The sequence below is a fragment of the Plectropomus leopardus genome, chromosome 20, assembly GCF_008729295.1.
Source record: "Plectropomus leopardus isolate mb chromosome 20, YSFRI_Pleo_2.0, whole genome shotgun sequence".
Classification (NCBI taxonomy): Eukaryota; Metazoa; Chordata; class Actinopteri; order Perciformes; family Serranidae; genus Plectropomus; species Plectropomus leopardus.
In genome coordinates, this window is record NC_056482.1 from 9,663,554 (window position 1) to 9,678,995 (window position 15,442).

At 38.9% G+C, this 15,442-nt stretch overlaps 1 protein-coding gene across 4 annotated transcripts in view; it reads right to left on the minus strand.

The window, feature by feature from the left end:
- Positions 1–1,175: 1,175 nt before the first annotated feature.
- Positions 1,176–15,442, minus strand: part of arhgap24 (Rho GTPase activating protein 24) — a 94,276-nt gene continuing 80,009 nt past the window's right edge. For all 4 annotated transcript variants that reach the window (XM_042509460.1, XM_042509462.1, XM_042509461.1 and 1 more), the window contains 6 exons: positions 13,480–13,687; positions 8,819–8,951; positions 7,030–7,103; positions 6,828–6,949; positions 5,052–6,222; positions 1,176–4,178 (listed from right to left, as the gene is read on the minus strand). In XM_042509460.1, coding sequence (XP_042365394.1) covers positions 3,914–4,178; positions 5,052–6,222; positions 6,828–6,949; positions 7,030–7,103; positions 8,819–8,951; positions 13,480–13,687 — 1,973 coding nt within the window. In that variant the 3' untranslated portion in view covers positions 1,176–3,913. The remainder of the gene's footprint in view (positions 4,179–5,051; positions 6,223–6,827; positions 6,950–7,029; positions 7,104–8,818; positions 8,952–13,479; positions 13,688–15,442) is intronic.

Consider the following 15,442-nt stretch of genomic DNA (forward strand, 5'->3'; position numbering starts at 1 on the left):
ACAATACTTGCCTGTAACATGTAGTGGAGTACAAGTATCATAAAGAACACCTGTGTAGTAATCATGCTGTTTAATCAGCATCTTGATGTGTTACACCTGTGGCATCTGTGAGTGGATGGATCTTGAACAAGGAGAAGTGCTCAATAACATGGACATTTTAACAAATTTGCAACAGAAATTTGAGAGGAATAAATATTTTTTTATGTGCATAAAAGTCTTAGACACTGAAGTTAAATCTATGAAAAATGGGAGCAAAAACAAAAGTGTTGCGTATATATTCTTAAGTTTATACAAACCTAAACAACATAAGTTCAGTACCTAAGTACTGTACTGTTCTTAAGTACTTAAGGAATCGCAAGTAGTTGGTGGTAACTTTCCCTGGTTGTATTTTAGGCAATTGTAAGCAAGGTAGCATGTCCCTGAGCTGCTCTACTTTTGACAATACTGGATTTTTGTAGGACTTTTTGCATTAATATATTTAAGTATTTAGAATTGGTGGACATTTTCTAAATAAGCCGACATTCATGTCTTGTATGTGATGCATTTTTCAGAAGTACATACAATATATTAGAATTACAATTACAATACATCAATACTGAGATACAAAATGATTCATAACATGATGAAGTCTTATTATCTGTCTCTATCATCACTTTTTCTCTAGTAAAAAGGGATCCTAAGACATGTGGTTTAGTTGTCTTCCTTTAGCTTTTGTGGACTGTTTGTTATAAAAATATTTGGGCTGATTACACTCACATATTCTCATATGAGAGGATTATCTCACACCAAACAGCCTTATTAATTATCACACAGGATTCACTTGGAAATGAACCCACAACAATCATTAAATGTAAAAAAAAAAAAAAAGTGATATCTAGTCAAACTTCTCCAGTGTGAGGATCTGCAGCCTTTGTCCCTTTTATATCACTATAAATTTGCATACATTTAAATGAAACCATTAATTCATTAATCAAAACAATCTACAATGAAAATAGTAACTGGTGCCAGCCCTAATATCAACTCATGCATTTAATATGGGACTAACTCTGTTTTCTCCACACCCGTTAAAAAAGTTGCAACCTTAAAAGAGTTGCTTTGAAAGTAAACAACAAAGAAAGTATCACATGAAAATGCATTTTTATTCATATTAAGTCTTTTTTTTTTAAGTCCTTTTGTGTATCAAGTATCATGTCATGAAAATATTCCACTACCCCAGTCCTGCTGTCCCTCCTGCCCTGTGTCCATAATCTGCTCTTTTGTGTGGAATTCACAGAACGAGGTGCCACTGTCAGCTCGACTTAAGCCTATTACTTCCCGGTGAAGGGTGCAAAATGAGAAGCGCAGGCTCCTTTTCCCTCCTTCAGCTGTTCAGGCACTTTTTTCTCTCCTCTCCATGTGCACATTCCAGATGTCCTGCATTGGCCAGCAGCAGGTTTTTAAATTGGACCTGGTCTTCAGAGGAAAAGAAGTCCAGCTCGGGTCAGATGTTTTGTACCCATCAGTGAATCCACATTGTGTGTTTACATTTGGCTTAAAGCTACATAAGTTCACTCATAAAGACTTCATCAATATGCAGTCACTTTGCAGACATTGACTTATTGTACACCGGCCCAGCATGGACTCATGCACCATCATGCACACACAACGCTTGCTATCTATGTCCCCAATGTTGACACACTTGATGCTGTAATCCACATTTTTTTTCACATTATGACCCACAAACACAGCTCAGTGCTGCTGTAGGTAGGTTGTTATTCTGAGCTACTTTAAGAGGAAAACCAGTTGTGTCAGGTGAATAAATTGTCAGAAGATGACAAGAGAGTGTTTTTAAATCTGGCATCTGGTATGCTCAGACTGTAATTCCCAATAGCATTCATAACATGACAGCAGCTACACATCTGATAATGGGGAGCTGGAATTCATAATTTTCTACAGATATTCTTCCAAACCCAATTTAGAAAAAAGTAGAGATGCTGTGTGAATGATTTATAAATCCATTTTGACCTACTTTACTATCCAAATACAAGATATTAATGGTTATTATTATGGTTAGTCTGATAAACTTTATTCTTTTTATTGTAAATATACTCATTCTGAATTGGATGCCTGCAACGTGTTCTGTGGGACAAGAGCATGTTTGACACTGTGTTGCATCACTTTTTCATTTAATGACATTCAGAGAGCATTTGAGAACTGAGGACACTAATAGTTGAAGTTATGAAAGTTAAATTCTTACCCATTTTTGCTTAATTTAGGACTTCGGTTCCTCAACAAGCCAGAGTCTCCAAAGTTTTATTATGTGTTTCAAAGTGCACCACATATTTTCAGTGGAGACAGGTCTGGACTACAGGCAGGACAGTCTAGTACCCACACTCTTTTACTATGAAGACACCCTGTTGTAAAATGTGCACAATGTGTTTCATTGTCTTGTTGGAATAAGCAGGGATGTCCCTAAAAATAAGAAAATCGTCTGGATGGCAGCATATGTTGCTCCAAAACCTGTATGAACCTTTCACCATACATGATGCCTGTACAGATGTCTCAGTTAGTCATGCCATGGGCACAACACAACTCTATACCAGCACAGATGCTGGCTTTTGAACTTTGCACTGGTAATAATCAAAATAGTCTTTTTTCTCTTTAACTTTGAGGACATAAAATCATGATTTCCAAATACAGTTTACCTGTGTAAGGTTCTAAACTGGTGTAGCACTGGCATTGTTGGCATTCCACAACTCTCCAGGTCTTTTGGTAGTCCTGTTACAACTTTTTGGAGTGGGTTGCAGGAATCAAATTCAGAATAAAAGTATATTTTACATAAAACAATTCAGTTATCAGTTTGAACATTGAGTATCTTGTCTTTGGACTTTATGCAAATGAAAATAGTTTAAAAAAGGATTTGAAAATCATTGCATTTTGTTTCTATTTATGTATAACACAGTGTCCCAACATTTTCAGAATAGGTGTTGCATTTTATCAGGGATTTATGCCAATGACACAACGTGCAAATTTTAAAATGTATCTTTACAAGCTACAAAACATTCTTTAATCAATACAATACGTGCCGAATCCATCCGCATCAAACCACAGAGCAGGCTAACAAGTAGTGTTTACGATTATCTAGAAAATATTTACAGTACAGGCTCTTTTTTTGGTCATGGGGGTAAATGAAACAGCACATAAGCACAGGCACATAATAAAGTATATTGTCCAATTTAAATGGTGCACACATTGACCGACAGAACATTCAGTACCGCCTTGCAAAGACTAAACAGACACAAGTGCAAGGAGAAATCTTAATAGAAAATATCGCACATTGATAGCTTTGCTTAAATATCAGATAAACATTTATGTTTCTTTTTACATACATATGACACATGTTTTTCTGCATTGTTTCCCTCTATGTACACGATACAGAATAACATGAAACAAGATGTTTTTGGTTAGATTTTTAAAAGTGACTTAAGAAAGGAGGCATTTTTGTGTCATTTTCGTGTTTTCAGGTCCAAGGTTTTATTTTTTTGCTGACCACAACCTTTTTTGCCTCTCCTCCAATGAGGCTCTAACAGCTACAACACTAATCTATCGTCAAAGACTGCGGCGTACTGTGCCTTTACTCCTCTTTGTAGTCAGATGAGTGACCACCAGCACAGTTTCTGTGTAAGTTAGAGAGTCCGTAAGCCGTTTAAATAATGCTGTATTTACAGATAATGTCAGTCTGGCATCACTCCAGGTGATGCTCACATTTATACAGGTGGCTTGCATTAGCCCTACACCTCCTATTTCTTAAGTTAAAACATGCCATTAACCTTTTTGTAACTTTCCAACTTTCCCTCAAAAAACCAGCCGCCAAATCCTGTTTGGAGCCCTCTCAATGTTCATCATCGTATACTAAACCATTTCCAGTCTTCCCTCACTGTATCCAGATGGCGTTGTTACGATCTGGTCGGCGGGGGTCGGCAGCTGGGGTGTTGCCAGTCGCAGTGAGGTCACTGAACGTGGAGAAAAACTGTTCCATTTCTTTCTGCAGCATCTGATTTCGCCGCTCAGCGTCGTCCTTGGCTCGCTCAGCGTTGCGCAGTTTGATCTCAGCCATGGTGTATTTCTTCCTCTCCTGGTCCAGCTCTTCGTGGAGGCTCACCATCTCCGTCTCCAGCTCCAGGTTACGCTGCTCCAAGCTGCAAAAGGAGGTTTAACGCAGAGTTAGGAGGAGAGAGAGCATTCACCAAACAGTAAGGGTCAGCTGCAGTTCATTTTCATTTTCATTAAGCTTGACAAATGACACTTCAGCTTTTGTGCTTCACTGCTTTTACATCATACAGGATATTCTGTACATAAAACCACATCCAGTCTTGCTTTCTTATTAGGCCTGTCACAATGACTACTTTTGGTATACTGTCCGAGAAATCATTCAAGCCCATTTATGCCACAGATAAAACGAAAATATAATAGCATAACATTACAAGCATTATTACTATTATAGTTTCAAGGTAAGCACCTAAGATCAGTATCACAAATTCAGTATTTTACCAAATGATCCCCTTTTGTTCCAAAATATGCCACATAATTAAAACAGAAATAAAATAAAACCACACAACAAAACAAGGACATGGACTTTGTTAGACAAGACTTTGTTAATAAAAACTGCACCTCAGTACATTGGCACAGTCTAATAAAAGGTTATTCCTCAACAGTCAATATACTGCTAAACGCTGCTGTTTTTTTTTGCTATGATGTTGGCTAAAATGTAAACAAAAACACATAAACACTAGGGTGAAATTATACGATATATATATATACAATTTAACACATTCTCCACCGCACAACTTTTCTAGCACATTTCCCTTTGCATTATACTGCCTTTGAAATGTTATGTTTTGTTCTCTACGGCCGATTTCTCACTTGGCAACACTTGGCAACTCACACCAAGACAATCTAGATTGATAAACGGCACGACAGGTAAAACAAGGAGCCATGTTTATTTATCTTTAGCAAGTTCCTTCTAATGTCAATAAAATAAAAAATGCTATTTCTTAGAGATGGGACTTTACCTCTTTATCCTGGCCTCGTACTCGCTCTTCTGCTTGTTCATCTCCTGTTTAAGACTGGCCACCAAACTGTGCAGAGCGCTGTGACTGCCGGGTCCGTTACCAACAGTGTAACCATCACTATTATCACTACTGCTGGTGCCCCGACTGCTCCTCCCTGCTCCGTCTCCACTTCCGTCTCTGTTGCTGTTTCTGCCCTCGCCGTCTCCTCCTCCACCAGTCTGGGGAGGCTCATTGTCCTGTGCTGCTCCATCCAGGTCTTCATAGTGACCTCCGTAGAAGTCCTGTTCGGGGCAGGTGGTGGTGGAGGAGCGACAGGAAGTGGAGTTGTCAGGGAGAGAGATTTCACATGAGGACGTGGACCAGGTTGCGCTGTCTACGCTCTGCTTGTCCTCGCAGCTGCTGTTAAGACACATGCTGGTGACGTGGTTCTGCTGCAGGTTCTGATGGTTTAACTGGACATTGTCATACGTGGACAGACGGTTCTGATTTGTTATTTGATCCCCGCTTGAGCAATCACGCGTTTTGTTGCTTTCTCGTAATGTGACGCAGCCGTTTGGTACCCAAAGACCATTGCGGCTGTTCCCTGTGACCACATCGGTACCAGAAATTCCCATGCGCACAACTCCATTCCCTCCAGAGCTGCTTCCACTCGTCACGCCACTGGTGCCCATTTTTGTACCAGAGCCCTTAAGCGCCCCATTGCGCCGCAATGGTAAACTCCCACCACCACTCAAAGTCTGGCTCTTTTCCTGACAGGGGTCTGAAGATGGTGAGGAGCTGAAAGAGCCGTTTGTTACAATCCCACTGCCTTTACTAAAAGCAGGGTTCTTTTTAACAGTCAGTGGTGGACTGCGGGTGACGTCAAAACGTCCTATGACACCATTGCGAGGGCTTGCCGGTCGCGGGGAGCCACTGTTGTCTAAATGTTGGCGGTGCGAAGGAGATTCAGGTGTTTCCCAAACACACTGCCGCACCACCTGTGTGTTGTTGTTCTCGGTGTTCTGAGACGCTGTAGTGACGGCGGAGGTAGTTGTGCTGGCTTGTCGCCGTTGTAGCTCGACGTTGTTGTTGTTGACGAGCTCGAGGGCCGAGGGGCTGTCCTCACTCAGGGGAAAGAGCACATCGTGGCGGCCAATCAAAACGGCCATGAGCTGCTGGACCAGAACAGTGCCTGAAAACACAAGACCACAAATCATTATCTTTACTTTTAAAATGTAAACATACCCTCATACAAGTGTTCGTATGATGTCTTAAAAAAATCAACTATATAGTATCCTAGGAATTAGCGCTCCAAGAATGGTGTTGTAACATTATATATGCAACTTATGTACTTAAAGTTTCGTAGGTTAGGTTCAGGCAAGTAAGGTTATGTAGATTTCGTTTAGGCAAGTTAAAGTTATGTAGATTTGGTTTTGGAAAAAAAACGTCATCATAATGTTACGTTGAAAGGAAACATGGTTGTGTTACATAGGTTAGGTTTAGGTTACGGTCCCAAATACCAGTTTCCTAGGGAAAAGTCCTGTGTTTGTTTGACCTATCCACAACCTCACCTGCCTCCTTACACAGACTTTCCCTCTTTACCACCATCATCACATTGGTCACGTGATTTTAGTCATTATGCGGTTTAAACTTGAACTGCTAGCTCCTGATTAAGCAATGTTGAGTAGCTCATATAATGCTACTTTTGGTGGGTGTGCGTATGAACAGTGCACTAGAACAGCCTGAAAATGCTCATTCAATTATGCTGAACAGAATGCAACCAGCGAGAGTACTGACCTTCCATAATAGCGACTGGATCCTCAACTTTCGGCCTCAAGATATTTGGCCCAAAGACTGTAGCCAAGTTTTGGACGCTCATTTTATTCACTCCTGAATATGACTGGACTTCATCTAGAAATCTGGTAAAAGAAAATGTCAATTTCTGATTGTTTAGTAATAATTATTATTTAAAAAACCCTCTTTGACAATAAATGAATACCTGCAGATGTACTTGAGAAGGTTGTAGTTCACTGGAGGTAGATTTTCCACAAGCTTTTTCAGCTCCTTCATACCCTGCAAATTATGGAGGTAATTTCAATCACTAACACACAAAAGAGAGCATAAAAGAAATCAATGAAAAAGACAAAAATAAATAAATAAATTAACCACACACTTAAAAATATGATTGGGGACTTTTAAAGAACACTGATGAGAGAAACAATACTTCAATCAACAGCTCAGCAGGCTCATTAAAAAAATGTTAGGATATTTATTTTTAGAGGAAAAAGAAGAATTTTTTTTCATCTAAAAACAAGAGTCTCAAATTCCCATCACTTTCTAGATGTACTCCCACAAATGTACATGCTCTACAATCAGACGAAACGTGTTTTTGTATTTATGAGGATTTTATCTCCTGTGAAAATCCATGTCATTGTTTTTTCCAAATGCAAAATGCAAAAAAAAGGAAATAAAAAGTTATTAAACAGTGTGATGATTGACATTCTTTCTATATATTTGTATCATCAGCATTGTTTAACCAGAAGTGAACTCACAGATTTACTAACAGCCAAAAACCTGCTGCAATCCATGATCAATCTGTTAACTTTTGTTTCAGGAATATCGTGGATTCGGCTCACAGTGATCCTTCTTCAGTTCAAAACCCCCAGAGGTTAAAAAGGGCTGCTCTGATCCATGCTTGAGATGTTAAACTTAAATACAAAAAAACACCCGATCACTGGGACACACACAGGCATAAACTCAGACTCTTGAGTGAAGAAGAGAGAAAGATGTTTTGGACAGTTTAGGGAATATAATGACTTGTCCCCTGCTGTGAAGCATTATCTATATTGTGTGGAAAACATCCTATTAGAAGTTAGAAATCAAGACAAGCACAACAAAGTCAGTGTCTGAGAAACAGCGGAGCAGAGTATGTGAATATTTTTCCGCCTGAACCGTGTTTTCTGATGTTTTTCTATCTAAATGACTAATGGGAACAACAATTTTTGAAATTGGTCCAGTACAGAGAGAGACCGCTGCAAAACAGACTGCAAAGTAACCACTCAGGGCATTTGTGCACCATGAATTTACGTCCACTGAAAGTACTTGTTTTTCCCACCAACAGGCTCAGATTATCATTCAAGTGTCAACATTATGGAAAGAGTCTCTACAGAGGTCGACCTTTTTGTAAGAGTAACATCCTTTTTGTTTAACCAGAAAATGCCCCAAAATCACCATTGCCAAACCCACCAGGCTCCATTTCAATAAACTGTAATTTTAGCCATTATATAGCCTGCATGTTTTCACATTTACCAGAATTGGTATTTGTTGAAATACCCAATATGGCTTTTATAGGTTTATTTTGGTTCTGTGGACTTTGAATGAAGTGTGTTTATATTGATAAAGTTGCTGTTAATTAAAACTGAGTCTGATAGGTTTGGTGATAGTGATTTCAGAGCTGTTTCTGGTTAAACAAAAGGATCTCACGCACTTTTTTTTTAGACAAAAATGTGCTGTCCCCATAATGCCCTGATTGGCTACCGTGCAGCCTGTTTTGCAGCGATCTCACTCAATACTGGACAGCTTTCAGAACTCGTTACAATTAATCATTAAGATACAAAAACATGGGAAACTAGGGTCCAGGTTGAGAAACACCAAACTTACCCTTTCATTCCATGGAGTAGGACTTTTCAGCACTCTCACCCTTTGATATATCACTTGAAAAACTTTATGTAGAGTAATAAAATATGTACGAAACAGGTAAAAGAAACTCGTCAAGCACTCTTTCTTACCATTTCATCATCTTTGCTGAGGAGCTTGGCACAGGCCAGAAAGTCATCATACTTGTGGAAGGGGACAACGGGCTCGGGCAGCTCTCTGAGATACAGCTTCAGTAGAGAGGCTACTGTGTGCACGTCTGTGTTACTGCAGGAAATAAAGGGCAGACGGAGACAGAGATGGGGGAGGGTTGTTAGAATTTATTATGGGTACATGACATGGAGGGAAACACAAATCATCACCATGATGACTACTGCAACAAGAAGACTGTTGGGGATGGGCATAATCAGGAGGAAAAATAATGTTAATACCCTAAGTGCCCGAAAACATAGATCACTGTATATGTGAAACACCACAAATTAAATGTAATGTTTAAAGACATGGTTTGACATTTAGAGAAATATACTTATTTGTGGTTTGGCATTATGAAAAGAAATAAGACTGATGCAACTCTTTTTGGTTCAGTTGGATCAACACCAGTTTCTTTAGCCGCATTCAGATACCTTTCACTAGCATTTAACCCTCTGAAACCTGAGAAAATTGGTTTGATTTCTTACAAAAACATAGTTAAAAGATAATGAGCAACATGGCAAGAATTGTCCTGCAAAATACCAAAAATTAGTAAAATGTGACAATTTCTTTTTCTTTTCATTTTCTGAGGTCATTTTGTTTTGTCTTTTGCTTATTTTTAAGTAGTTTTCTTGTAGATTTTTATCTTATTTATTTATTTTTTGCTATTTTTTGGCTATTTCTTCTTAAGTTGCCCTCATCCCATGTGTTTCAAAGAAATCAAGCCAATTTTCTCAAGTATCAAAGGGTTAAATGTGACACTATGGGCATAAGTCATTTTACATATCTTAGCACAGAGACTGGAAATGGGGAGACATCTAGCATGGCTCTGTCCGACGCTCACAACCTCTGCAGCTCACTGATTAATACCATATATTTTATTTGTTTAATCCATAGAGAAAGCGAAATGTTTAATGGCAAACTAGAATTTTATGTGGCTGAATTATTAATTTTTAGCAAACTACAGACAGAAAGCAGAACATAAGCAACATGAAGACATACAGGTAACACTGAAAGCAACAGAGGGGCAACACTGGGGCAGCCAAGATGATGAGCCAAGGATCCACACTGGAGGCTCAGAGACACTAACAAGCCAACGAGGGGCAGCTGGTGAGACAGGCAGGAGGTTACAGGGCTAACGAGGGAACCGACAAGGTGACGGACAGGAACAAAAAACGGACAACAGTAGAGACAAAGGAGGGTGAAGCTGTTGCCACTGTGTGACATGAGCTGTGTTACAGCAAATGTAGAAGGGCGGAGATGTGTATAACTACGTTTACATCGACACTAATATTCCACAATTATTTCAAATTTGACAGTATTCTGAAATATGCACAGCATGTTCTGTTTGGATATTCAGAATTAGGCCTTAGTCCGAATGAATCTTTTTCCTGTGAAGACATGTGGGATATCTCAATATTTTCAGGTTTTAGGAGCATTCTTTGGACATGTACAACAGGCCAAAACTCTGAAACCCCATTAGTTTGAAAAATGTCCCATTGGACCCAAAACCAATGTCTCTGACAGCCTGTTATTCTAAAAACAAACTCAGACTGCTCTGAAGTCTCATTTCTAGAAAAATGCACACTCCACTCCCCGCAGTTAGTTTCAGATCCTCAGCTGCGTTTAAGTCACCGATTCACTGTTTTTAATGACCAGTCCTTGCTTTCCAGTGACTTTAGTGCCACAAAACACAGGTGTCATCAGCTGAAACATAAACTTTTTCCTAACCTTACATAAGTGTTTTGGTTCCTAAACATAACTGCACATTCACCACAGCGTTGTCAACAAATGTAACATATCCATGGTTTACAGAAAGGTGCAATGCCAACATTTTTCTGGCGACTGAATTACTTAAGTGCAGGGAGTGTGTATTTTCAGAAAAATGGGGCCTTGAAGCAATGGACATTCGTTTTTAGGATAACTGTTTGTTACAGAAATGGGCTTTCAGTCCAATAGGACATCTTTCAGACCACTGGGAATTTTGAATTTTGAACTGTCATAACAAGAGGTAGTTTCTGTCTCATTAGCGTTTTACTGCTTTGCGACACACACAGCTTTTTGCTTGTCAGCTATGTGCTGGTTGTACACAAACCTTCCACTTTCTAAATTTTATTGTTTTTATTGCTGTTGTTATGTCTTCTTCATTCATTTTCTTTAACTTTTTTAACCATTTTCATCACTGTGTATAATTCTTGAAAGGCATTGCTGCCAGTTATTTGTTTTTATGGACTTTGTCAACATTTTAGTGTGTTTGCTATCATGTATTATATATCATTTAAGCCCACTGAATGTGAATTCAGGGCATTGCTGTAAAGAGCTCAATGCTCCGTCAATTTCCCCTGAATAAATAATGGTTTGTTGATGATGAACAAGCCAACAGTTTGCAAGGCTGTAGAGAAGTGACGCAAACCCAAAAGAAAAGCCAATATTTCTGATCGAAAGGAGAAACACAACAACTTTAAAACAATGTCAGCGACTTGGATATCAACAGGTTTTTGGATGTGTGCAAATATTATAACACCAAACTCTTCAGGAAGCATGTTGGAGACATGAAAGAGGAAGGCATGGAGAAAAACTGACGTTAATCAGAATATGCTCGGCTGCATGTAAACGGGAAGATTAGTGTGGAATGGTAGAATTTTACCATGTAAATATCTTAGCAGGAATGTCGCCTTTTTCTAAATAATTGTAAAATATCTAACGTGTGTGTTGCAGCTGACATGATGGTGTGATTTTATAGCCTGTGTTTCTAGGAAGTGGTAAGATGTTGATGTATGGCCTGTAGATCCTGACAGTCATATCCAGGTTTTTATTTATTTATCTTTCATCAGAAGAGATGGTGGGGGGTGAAAGAGGACAGAGAAGAAGAGATGTGGACGTGGTTTGTTCCATCACTTCAGTATTTCTCTGTCATCTTGAGTTATGGATGAAGGTTGTTGCATTATACTCAGTTCAGCCACCTGAACACCACACAACATGAAGGCAGACTGTAGCCCCAGGGCATTTTAGAGTGGCCTTTTATTGAGACCAGCCCAGCATGCACCTGTGTGGTAATCAGGAGGTTTAATCAGCATCTTGATACCTGTCAGCTGGGAGAGTGACCTTACCAAAGGAGAAGTGCTCACTAACACAGATTATAACAAATGTTTGCTCAAAAATTGAGAGAGATAAGCCTCTTGTGCGCAAAGAAAAAGTCGAAGATCTTTTATTTTAACTTATGAAACAAACGGGAGTTTAAATAAAAGCGTTTAAATTTTTGTTTAGCATAATAACCTGAACATTTCGTGTGTTTCGGAGAGTCTCAACAGCAGCATCCTGAAAACTAACGCATCTAAATGGAATGCATTCCTTCTTAACCCGATTAATTACATCTGTGCTTTTCCTGCTCTGACACATCAAAGAGTCTGCTTTGAAAAAAGACATTAAATCACTGTTTAGTAATGCTTTGTTTTACGATGATATCAAACGAGGAAAGGGAGGAACACAATAAATTGGAGGATGACTTTAAAATATACATTTTTTTTTATCCTTCAGTGTGAAGATAAAATATGTTTTAACTATCTGTTAGTTAACCATAGAGTTCAAAAGTTGAAGATTTGTATTATTACAAGTAAGACTAGAAAAGCGTACCCAATAAAGTGCAGATCTTGGTAGTGCAGCTACCGTAACTGACCATAGCCACTCTAAACAATACTGTGACACAGCTGAGCCTGACTGAATTGTCCCTCCAGGTTCCCTTACAGTCAAAATGGCTACAAAGATGACAAAACTGTTTTTTCCCTTCAAGTTTAGTATCTAACTTTGGTGAATTATTACATGTGGGGTTAGAATAAATCTGCAGATACTCCAGTTTAAAAAATGAGACCAAACTTTTTCTATGGATGTAAGTTTCTGAGCCAAAATGTACCTGCAACAGATGGTAAGGCTTCTTGTTTTTAGCGCTGCCAGTTTCCAGACATATGTTTTTTTTTGTGCTTTTGCTTTAAGATTTTGTTGAGGACTCACCTAACCTCACCAGTAAAGAAGAATGAACAATTACGAGTCACCGCAACTCCAAGGTCCATGAGCATACAGTCATAAATGTGCACTCAAAATATTAGGCTGATTGGTTGCAAATCTGACATCAAATAAATCATTCAGCCTTCATTCTTTGAGTAATCATATATGTGCAGCATATACACGCAGAAAGTATGTTTTTAAACTTACAACCTGTTCAGAAAGAAAACAGGTAACACCCTTTTGTTTGTTAACCAGAGTTACGTTGTTTTTTTAATTTTCAGATTTTTTTCTGGGATCGCTGGTTTGTCACAAGGGATCCTTCCTTATGTCTCTGCTATCTAATACAGGGTTATGTTACAAACTGAATACTGAAAACCTCTTTAACTCGTTGTTGTGTCAAAGTCTCTCCGACTGGATACAACAAAACTCTGCCAGCAAATCCACTGTCATTTTTTGTAAACATCTGGAGGGATTCAGGCCAACAAGAGCAGCCATGCGGTTCCAGAGGTGCTGTGCTAGACCAGTCAACAGTCTCAACATATCAGCTTCACATTAAAATGCACTGAGGAAATCCAAGCAGCCGGTATGCTTACTGTTTTCTTACCAATCAAAGGAGGGTTTTTCTCCACAGTCGAAAGCATCCTGCAGCTCTTTGACCAGGTTGGCCTGTCCCGGCAGCCTGAATAGGCCCTCCTCCCGAAGGCCCCACTGCCGGATGAAATCCACACACTGCTCGACCAGCATAGGGGCCAGCTTGTTCCCAAACCGCCGCTCATAGCGTACAGTTTCCTCTAACTTCTGACCAAAGATCCCTGAAACACAAGATGAAATGTTTCATGATAAAAATTGATACATTACTACCACTGTGAGAAATCAGCATTGGGAGATCTATTTTTTCCCCTATTTCAACATGTATTCAAAACGATCAAGCTTTTATTTGTTTATTTTTAAATGAAGAATAAGCATTTAAATGCAGGGAGCGGTGAGTGAGTTCACCATATCGAAGAAGCTGAGAACAGTGTCTTCAGGGATTTTAAAGACCCCCCTCCAGTTAAAATCTAGTTTTTAACCTTGTTAACATGTCCATATTGTTTTCATTTATAAGCCAAAAAGACATTATGAGCAAGATAAGTAGTCAAAACCATAGCTGAGCATTTTCACAGTGGAACTGCGGCGTACCAATGAAAGTCTCAAAAAAACACATTCTGAGTTCCACGGTTTGTGACGTCACAAACCTAAAAGAAACAATCCTGTTTACTTGTGAAACAAGGGGTATCAGAGGAGATGCAGGTGCAACTACACATCAGTATTTTGCAAGCTCAGTTTCACTCTCGGGCCTTAAGTGTGAATGTTTTTGCTGCTTAATAGTTAGCAGTTAGCAAAACGTTTCATAAAAAAACTTTTATAATGGCAACATTAAACGTGAAGATTTATTCACTGTGAGCTGGAAACAAACTCAGATCTCTCCAGTGCATATATTAATGATATCTGCAAGCTGCACAGGTGCTCCATGGTTGCAAAATGTGACTAGTCACCTCATCTGCTAATTTTAAGGCATTTTTCATGGGAAAAAAAACAACTTCTTAATATATCATTTTGATGCACAGAGATTAGTTTTTAGCAGTTTAATAAATGCCCTGAGAAGAACTTTTATTTCTCACAGCTACAACATTAAGGGCATAATTCCATAATTATGGTTTATCCTTTAAAATATTACCACTATTTAACCATCTATACTATTTAACCTTTTCTAATAAAGTAAAAGGTGCAATTTTTAGGTGCATCTGCAGCTTAAAGCACATCAAAGAGAGGCGTTAAATCGATTGAAAAAAAAGACTTCTGATAAGGCTGGCTAGACAGTCATGGCAAAAAATATGTACACCCACAATGCCTTAGTCTGATGATCAAATCTCTAACTTCCTGCTGAGTACCTCTCGCCTATTGTCTGAGGCAGTCGCTGTAAAACGAAAAAAAAAAGGGACTGATTTCCATTTGCAGCCGTCTCATGTGGATGCAACACAAGAGGGGATTAAGGCAGCCTTCCTGAGAGATTTGGATCTGCATACTTTTCCGGTCTCCAGAGACAGACAGAGGCTACTCACACACATGCATACACGTGGTACGACAAGGTACCGTACGGTGACTGAATTAAACCGAGCTTATCCTCGTGCTTCTGGCAGCATTTGACACAGCAAGAAGTGGCTTAAAACTCAACTGCTGTTAATATGTATAGATTGCAGTTTAAATCACTGTTTTATACAGGAGCATCACACCAATCCAGAATGAAGTTATTCTAGTAACAGGTGCAAATACTTAAATACATTTTTCAATAGATGCAAATTACTTTGTTTTCATACTCACCTCTCTTCAAACTGACACAATTTGTAAGCTTCCGTAAGAAACGCCTATTAATATATTTGTGGTAAGATAAAACACCGGAGGTGCAGAATTTAAAGTGTCTGCAATCTAGCATTTTCCAAAAAACAGCCTCCGTTTTTGCAGTTATGACAGATAGCAAAACAGAAACAAAGCAGAAATAAAAGAGATGCATCAGTTTGACAGTAGGT